At 36.9% G+C, this 9,820-nt stretch overlaps 1 protein-coding gene across 5 annotated transcripts in view; it reads right to left on the minus strand.

Moving 5' to 3' along the window:
* NPAS3 (neuronal PAS domain protein 3) overlaps positions 1 to 9,820 on the minus strand; it is a 1,174,175-nt gene that overhangs the window by 613,646 nt on the left and 550,709 nt on the right. For all 5 annotated transcript variants that reach the window (XM_069105971.1, XM_069105969.1, XM_069105968.1 and 2 more), the window contains one exon: positions 5,479 to 5,561. In XM_069105971.1, coding sequence (XP_068962072.1) covers positions 5,479 to 5,561 — 83 coding nt within the window. The remainder of the gene's footprint in view (positions 1 to 5,478; positions 5,562 to 9,820) is intronic.

Consider the following 9,820-nt stretch of genomic DNA (forward strand, 5'->3'; position numbering starts at 1 on the left):
AACCCTATTGGACATCTAGGGCATCTCAAAGCCCTCCAACCCTACTCCAAAAACTGCAACAATTGGCCATCCAACCCGGCAGTCCTCCCATGAGGAGTAACGCACTACCTCCTGAAAAAGTCCATTCCCCTTATGGGCAGCTTAATAATTGGACAGATTACCCTGACATCAAACTTATATCTGCTCCTTTTTCATCTCCATCAATTGCTCATCATTGTGTTCTCAAGGACCAAGAAGAACAAGCCCTATCCCTGTTCAAAATGACACCTTTTCAAATCCTCAAAGGCAGCTTTCACATTCTTCCTGTGTCTTCTCATCTCTAAGCTAAACATCCCCAGTCTATGATACAATAAAATTCCATTATCTCCATTCCTTAAAGGAAGCCTTTTTTAAGAGGCACTGTTAAAGCTAGAGACACATCCCATGCCAAAAGTCCTGTGTTGACATGTATAGTACCTGTACTTAATAACAGACACTGTTTATTTTTTATTATCCCAAGCTTGCTATAATGTTGGATAGCTAGAATGGTAGAGATTACCATAAACTATTGGTGGGACAAATAATATATGTTTCTACAGACTCATCACAGCATAGCTGACAAATCAAGTTGACATAGCCACCCCTCCCAGTTCTTCAATTTACAAGGTTTGTTTTGTTTGTCTTGTTTTTAACACCTGTAAGGTGTGTAAAACAGCATTACTGTCTAGTATGCAAATATGTGGTGGCTGATTTTACATCTTTTCTAACACTAACATAAAGTATTCATTTAGAGAATGAAAAAAAAAAACCCAACAACCCTTGAACTTAGACTTCTGCCAAGGGTGTACAAATAATTAAAACACTCCATTCATAATCTTGACACCTAAGGGAAAGTTACTGGTTCATTTTATGTTTTCCAAAGATTATATTTGCTACCATTTTGCATTTAGTTAAGCTTAGAAAAACACAGGAAATGTGACCATGTTGTACAGTTCCTACTACTCAGCTAAGTAAACGACATTCACTTCACTTTCTCCTTAAGGATGACAGGATGGAGGAGGGTTAATGTATCCACATTTGATATAGCTGAATCCACCAAAAGGAAAACCTAATCTCTGCTAAACAATTTTTTTGGAATGGAAAAAAAAGACTATTTGCAAAGAAGACCTCTTATTTTTGATGTCTCTTGGCTTTCCATCTACTCTGCCACAAAGTATAATTCTCTATCTTGATCTCTTGACTCCTAATTGCTCTCACTCCCCATCTGATTAATATAAGCCAAATAAGACTACGTTGAATTAAAATACCTTGGATGAGAACCAATATATACAATCTGCACTTCTATAGTTCTAAGGCTAGTTATCCTAGAAAGCCTTCTACAGCACTGCAGATGGCACTTCGGTCCTGGTAATCCTGGAATCCCTATAGATTTGCTCAGAGGATGGTGGAGGCAATAACCAATACAAATTGTGCTTAAACCCCTAGCCTGGAAAATGATGGTAGATGAGTAGAATGATCACTGGTAATTTTTGTGGCAGAATAATCTTTGGTTGTCTAAATGATTATAATGATAATAATAATTATCCTGTTCACTTTACATAAAAGGCAACACAAAATTTCAAGGGATCCTATAAGGTTTTGGGGAAATGAAAATACTGCTCCTGGAACAATATAGTGAGAAATTTTTAAAAGGCCACCATGTCCAGTGGCACTCTACCATCACAAAAATCTCCATTATGTCACACTATGTCCTTCCTCGCTGTCCCCGTACTAATTGGTATCTGATCTCTGACAGATTTCTTGTCATGATAGAAACCTCTGCAAAACAGCAGGTCATTTGGTTTAGAACATACCAAAGGCATTTCAGACTGAGTTCATGGTGTTTGGGAGTCTCTAGGGCCCAGACCTACAAGATGTACAAAGTTTCTGGGAGAAGCCATCCCCTTCTGGACTTGAGCTAGCTCCTGTTACAAAGCCTCAAAAAGTCAAAAGAAAGGTTGCAATTCACTTCCAGCTATCTGAAACAGAGTTGCCTTTTCTGGAGTATTACTTCATTTTTTCCCCCTTTCTTATATTACTTTTAACCGGTGACCACTCACATTTCCATCCATCCCTACCACAAATCAAATAATATGAACTAATCTGTTAAAAATTCTTGAAAGCATTGTACCTAGAAACCACAGGAGTACCCTGTGCCTCTCAGCTTCCAAGAAGAAGGTGATTCTGATGCAGGTATAGTCATTAAGCATGTATTATGATCCTACGTGTCAGGCACTGTTTTGTTGCTGTTGATTTGTTTTTCCGTTGTGTCTGACTCTCCATGATCTCATTTGAGGTTTTTTTGGCAAAGATACTGGACTGGTTTGCCATTTTCTTGAGAGAAGCCCAAAAGAAAGGCAAATGACAGTCACTGCCTTAGATGCTCTCCCAATATAATGGGGGGGGGGGAGAGACAAAAACAAGAAAAAATCCATTGACTAGCTACTGTAGACTTTTACCCACTTCCTTCAGACTTTCCTGGCTTAGAGGTAAAGGAAATGATTAAGATTTCTCTTGCAAATGCACCTTTCTCTTCATTCTCACAACTGACAATCCAGTCCAGGACCTCATCATTTTTAGCCTTGAATAATTCAATTCTCTACCTCAAGTGTCTCCACATTTCATTCAGTCCTCCACATAGCTAAGAAAATGATTTTTTTCCCCCTTGAATGTCAAACAGGAACTTTATTTGGCATCTGAAGCTCTTCACAATCTGGCCCCTTCCTATCTTTCCACTCTTTTAAGCCATAACTTATCTCCAATAACTCCAGTGTGATCCAGCTAGACCAGCCTATTTGCTTTTCAGCATAGGAGTGCTTTTGCTATGATTGCTGTGATGGAGTTTTCTCTCTTCTAACCTCTGACTCTTAGAAAGTCTACCTTTCTTAAAGACTTTGCTCACATTTCACTGCTAGTGCCTTCCCCCTAAGCCCATCTCCAAACTACTCTATTTTTCTTGAAAGTACTGATTTATTCTAAATTCAAATCTGGCCTCAGACACTAGCTGTGTGATCCTGGGCAAGTCACTTAACATCCTTTGCCTTAGTTTCTCATTTGTAAAATGATCTGAAGAAGGAAATGGCAATCTGCTCCAGCATATCTGCCAAGAAAATGCCAAATGGGGGTTAGGGGAAGAGTCCTGACTGGACTAATATGACTGAACAACAACACTGATTTAAGTATCTGCTCTCTTCCCCCATTAGAATGTAAACTCCTTGAGGGCAGGAACTATTTTTGTTTTTGTTTTTAATTGGGGTTTTGTTGGTGGTGGTGTTGGTGTTGTGGTTGCTGTTGTTTATTTATTTTTCTTTGTATCCTAAGTGCTTATCACAGTGCCTGGAGCATGGTAAAGATTTAATAAATGTTTGCAGATTGATTCAGACAGCCTATTGCATTATAGACCATTTCAATAACTCCATTTCCTTCTTTTTAGAGGTTTCCCCTCTCATATTCTCACTGCCCTAAAGCCTCTAGTGGAGAATAGATTCTCTTGCATTCTCTAATTACTGCTATTTAATACAATCAAGAAACTAATAGGGTTGAAAATGGGTCCCACTTTTCCTTGAAAGCTGTCTTATATAACATCTGAGTATGGTCTATAATCATTGTTACTTATCACTGCAATATGTATATATATATTCCTACTTTCAAAAAAGATCTCCTGTTATGGCTATGGAAGGGGCTATCAGACTAATAGAGCCTATATTGACCATTCTACTAACTAATCCAAGTTTAGCCCACTTTCTCTCAGAATAAAAATCTAGAGATTTTCATAACATATAATGGAAGGAAGCAAATTATATTAGCTTCAGACAAAACAGATTCCAGAACACTCAAAGAAAGGGAAAAAAATCTTCAACAAAGTATTTATGGGAGAAGAAGAAAGAGAAATGATAATGAAGAAGTTGATGAAGTTCAGGAGTAGGATTTTCTGGAAAAAATTCAAGAGGCAGATATTCTCCTAGTCAAGAGAGTTTTATTGACACAAAAACAGTTGGCTAGTCCTGGGGGTGGATACTAGCAGTTTGCAGAAAGAAAGGGGTTTGTTTTTATACACAATTTTTGGGCATTCAGCCAAGAGTAGAATATGCTCCTACCTGAGTAGTTATTCAAAGGGAAAAGGGGAGTCAGGAAAGGGAAGCAGGTATGCTGAAAAGCAATTCAAGGATGTGATCACAGAACAAGGAATTTAGCTTGCTCCACTATGGGAGGCTAATCACATATACAGAGTATGGGCTAATGAAACAAGGTTTTTGTTATCTGACAGAGCTTCCTATTACTGGGCTGATTTGGATGAGGCCCTCATAGTTGCTGGGTAAAAGTCAGCCTTATCAGAGAAGACCTAGCAAGAAATGCAATCTCAAGTCTACACTTGAAATATGCCCAGTCATAATGGCTTATCATTTCATGCTCTAATGAAAATCACTTCTTTTTCTGGGCTTGCAGAAAGTGGAAGCACCCAGGAGGGACTTTTCCTACATCTGAATGGGCAGGCAACCCTCTGTATATGAGTTCATTAAAATTCCACTTATTTCTATCTCAGTTCAACTGAGATGAAACTTAGCCATCTCTGTAAAACATGAGTCAAATAACTTTGGTAGGTGCTTCTTCTTCCATAATATCAGAAAGTTAGAAAACACCTTCCATAATTAAAAGATCATTTTGATTAAAACAGTTCTTAACTCAGAAGCAAGAGGAGAAAGTTCTGTAGATAAGATTGGCATGTTGAAATGATGACAATAACTTAAGGAGGACTGATGATGATGATGATGGTAAGTGAGATACCATAAAAAAAAGAATCTTCTAGATAGTATTGTAAAGTACTTCTACTGATTTCAACAAAGCTAACATAAATATTTCCATATTGTAGCACTGATGAGAACAATAAGTTAGCACTTGTCCTCACTTATTTTAACAGCATTTTGTCATTTCTCCCCTAGTAATTTTGTGATAGGATGATAAAAATTCCAATATTAGAAACATTTGTGATCACCACATAAAGTTGAGAAATCCAAATTTGACAATACATGTAAAAAAGTCACATTACCTTCACAATATAACTTTGCTCTTCCAAAGACAATATATAGATATATAAAAGATAACAAACATATACATCCACATACAAACACAACACACACATACAATTATTCTGTGAACAGTCAGCTAATACAGTGAGTCAACTAAATAGAGCAATTTATCTAAATTATTACAGCACAAATAATACTTGCCCTCCCTTTCTCATTACCACTCTCAAGTGATGGCTTTCTAAAAAGAAAAAAAATGAATTTGTAAGAATCTCACAAATCCAAGCAGAAACAACAACAATCCAATACAGATCTGGGCTCAAAGACAACACTATGTCTGTTGATTATTCTTGGTTAAAATGTGTGTGTACATGTACACACATATATGCACATATATGTATATGTACATATATAGGCACAATTAATTTTTTATTACCTGTAAAATGTGGCTTCCCAGGTGTGCCTCAAATACTTCAATGGCTAGAGCACTGGGGCTTCTCCTTCGTTGGGCACCTATAACTGAATAAAAAAAAGATATTGCAGTGAACTCATGTTTCTAGCATAACTTCTTTCCTGGTCACGTCTCTGATTATTTATTGTTTTTATGTCAATTTTTAGAAACAGCACCTGGTATAAATTTCAATTCTGACTTGCACTACTACCCCAAGCAGAGCTCAGGTTTAGCTTTCAGTAGCTTCAGCAGCTACAACTGCCAAGAAAAGTGAAAAACAATACCCTGGAGCACATTTTGTCTTTGTATCCAGGGATATTTCTCCTGTACTGAGACCAACTACATATACGTATGGGCCACTAAAAAGTAAGTACATTAAACCAATATTATATTTGCTTGCAAATGCAGGGAACTCCAACCAAAACCTGAGAAACACAGGAGTTTGCAAAGCCTAGCAAGGTTTGAGACACTCGTTTTCATACACATTATTAACACTGAACTAGAACTTTGGGGACACTCCATATATATCCCTCTCTGGGAGAAATATTAGAAAAAAAGATGATGATTAAAAAACAAGATATAAATACTGACAAAGACTACTTAAGAAATAGTATCCAAATGTGAAGTCTTTGTTGCTATGTACTTTAATGGGGGGGAGAGGACATGAGCGAACCCCCCCCCCAGGGAGGGCGGTTGTGGTAAATGGCTCATGAAATTAATACTTGTTGAACACTGCAATGTTTAAAGCTTTAGTTAAAGCATGCAAAGTTACTCCTTGCCTACTGGAAGCTTCTACTCTCATGAATTCAGTGCTATATTATTACTACACTGCAATTTTACTTCAAAAACATGCCATCATGAGGAAATATTTGGTTGTTGTTTTTTTAAACTAATAAGCAACTTACTATGAAGGAAATCAAATAAAGTTAATTGTCATTTTTCATAGAGATAACTGACCTGTAATTAATATAAGCCTATTAGTATTCATATGCAGCAATAAGTCAATATAATGTCAATGTACATTTTTATTCATATTTCTAAAATAAAATATTTGTCAGCATAAGCATCATTTCATCTTATTTACTGGTTCATGAAACAGAATATAGTCAAGAATAGTTTCTATATCATTTCCCAAATAAGAGAATTTATATAGAGTCTTTTGCAAACTTTAAAGTTCTATAGAAATATTAGGTAGTACTAATAACAATGATTATGATGATGACAATGATGACAAATACATTATTATTCCAAACTCATTGTTTATCTTTTTTTTTCCCCTAGGAAAGAGAGCTTTCATGAAAAGACTGGTTTTAGATATTAAAATACTCAAAATATTCAAATACCTCTTTGCTCTCACGGTCTTGGAATTTCTTCCAATAATACAGAGAGCAACTCATTCATGCTTTTCCACATTCTGTGACTCATACTATGTCTTCCCATAAGTTTGCCACAAGAAATCCATTCTCTCATTTCCCCCTAATATTCTGAGTAGACCAATAGAGTACTCTTGCTAGCTACCTGTCATCACTTTTCCTTGCCACATGACTAGACCAGACTACCTTTTCTGCCTAAAATACATCTCCTTAATGATATCTTTTACTTCTGCTCCTCAAAGTTCTTCCTGGGTTATATTCTGGTCATGTTCATCACATCCCTCTCTATTGCTTTATGTGATATCTATCTGTGTGTGTGTGATATACATTTTAATTCCTCATAGACTGTTATATTCTGTCTTACTGTCATAGAGTAGAATATTAGTATTAAAGATCTGAGTCTTTGTTTCAAAAGGAAGCTTGAATATTAAAAGAGCTTTGCTATTTCCCAAAGGCAATCCAACCTATTTTCTTCAGCTGCTCAATCAATTAGAATTTATTAAGGACCTACTATGTTTCAAGAACTGTGTTTCTTATTACTATCAAATCCTGGCCCAACTTGTTGCCAATGGGTATTACCTGTCCCAGTATGAAGATAAATTTTATAGGTTTTATGTCTAAATAAAATGTCATAATCTGGTCAAGAAATGTTCTTTTTCCATGTGGTCAAGGCAAATGTTTTTGCTTGTTGGAGAGACTTTGAAAAACAAACAAAAAATTAAATGACTTAATCCATAATTTTCCTTGCCACAAATGCACCAAAATATCACGTTGCTTTCCTCTATTTTCTCTTTCAACAGCACTAGAACAGGGTCCTAGACAGGAAGTCAGGAAGGGAGCTTCAAGGTTATCTGGTTCAAGGAGGAACCCAAGGAGGAACCCAAGCAGGAGAACCAGGAACCAAATTCAGGTCTTATAACTCTAAATCCAGCTCTATTTCCATTGTATTAAGCTATATAAGACTCTTAAGATTTCCATTACAATTTTTCACATGACAAGACTATAAGGTAGGTAGTAGAAATATCATCCCTGTTTTACAGGTAAGAAAATTTAGGCCAATAGTAAGTGCTATATGGTATTTTTAGCTTTACAAAGCATTTAAATACTATTACCTCCTTTGAGCCACACATACAAAAACTTTTAAACTACCTATTAATATTGCTATTATTGTCTTTATTTAACAAATGAGGAAACTGAGGCTCAGGCAGAGTATAACAGCATCAAAGAGTTAGAAATGGAAAGGACCCCATCTAGTCAAATGCACCCATTTTATATGTGAGGAAACTGAGACAATGCTTGGGAGGTTAAGCAACTTGACAAAATTCATACAGGGAGTTAAGGATCAAAAGTGGGATCTAAATCCAGTCTACGTTCCAAAGTCAGCAGCTTTTCCCACTATTTCACATCTGCTCAGGGACACTTGGCAAATATCAATAGAAGATAGAACTCAGTTCCTCCTAACTCAAAAGTCCATCACCCTTTTCACTATGCCAGATTTCTCTGTTAGGGCAGCGAGGTGGCACATTGCGTAGATTGTCTGACCTGAAGTCACGGAGACTTCTCTTCCTGAGTTCAAATATGACCTCAGACACTAGCTGTGTGACCGTAGGCAAGCCACCTAACCCAGTTTGCCTCAGTTTCTTCATCTGTAACATAAGCTGGAGAAGGAAATGGCAAATCACATCTTTGCCAAGAAAACCCCAAATGGAGTCACAGAGTCGGACACAACCCAACAACAATGGCTACCCAGCTATTAACAAAATTACCTCTTTCCCCATGCTACAAGTATTTTGGTTATAGGTGTTAACTACTATGTTGTATTGCATCTTTCCATGGAAGAAAGGCCTAAGTAACCAGGTGTTTTGAAGCCATCACAGTGAAGTTTCTACCCAACATGGACAAACTTTTGGTTGGGGCCTTGATTTACATTTAAGTCATTCCTTTGATACCAGATCTGTGCTTCTGTATACCTTCCTTAATTTAACAAAGATAATGAGAATTTATGCATTTCATAGGAATTTATTAAAGGCATGTAAATGCTCTGAAAGTTTTCTGTATGGAGCCTCTAGAAATTAATAGCTTACCCCTTTCAGCTTGCCAGGAAAAAATAACAACAAACTTTTATTGCATTTCTTGTTGCCCCAGAGCCCCATAAAATACACATTTTAAATAAAACTTATTTCTTCTGCTTCCCTCATACTAGAAACATTCCAGTTAGTTGACAAGAAAATCCCATCTAAATACTTTCTGGCCTAATTCAATTTAGCTTCAGTTACTGAGTAAAGCGGGTTGGCTCTTCAGCTTAGACTGGATTACTGTACAAATGCCCTTAAGATTAGAGTACTAGAGAAAAGCAGGGTGTATACCTTTCCATTTATTAGTTAATGCCTGTGATATTTCAAATGGTGGTTTGAAAATAAAGGGAATGTTAAGTAAAGTATCATTTCTATTACTAACAAAAAGTCAAAAAGGAGATGATGGTTCACAGGAAGTATGAGTTACACACACCTATAGATATATTAGAATCAGTCAGTCAGCACGCACTGATTATGCACCTACTGTCTACCAGGCATTGTGCTAAGTTCTGGGTACAAAAAGAAAGGCAAAGGACACCCCCTGTTCTCAAGATTTCAACACTATAAAGGGAGGAGATATGCAAAAAAAAAAGTACAAACAATACATATACAGGACAAATTGGAGACAATCAACAGAGGAAAGGGAATTAATGGGAACATGGAAGGGCTTCTTGGAGAAGGTGCAATTTTATCTAGGACCTGAATGAATGTAGGAAAAAGAAAAGACAGGGATGAAAATAAAGATAATTCTGGGGATGGCTGGGTGGCGCAGTAAGTAGAGTGCCAGCCCCAGAGTCAGGAGGACCTGAGTTCAGATCTGGCCTCAAACACTTAACACACACACACACACACACACACACACACACACACACACACACA

The sequence above is a fragment of the Petaurus breviceps genome, unplaced genomic scaffold (assembly GCF_028583685.1).
Source record: "Petaurus breviceps papuanus isolate PSGF00001 unplaced genomic scaffold, PetGlider_PUasm1.0 77, whole genome shotgun sequence".
Classification (NCBI taxonomy): Eukaryota; Metazoa; Chordata; class Mammalia; order Diprotodontia; family Petauridae; genus Petaurus; species Petaurus breviceps.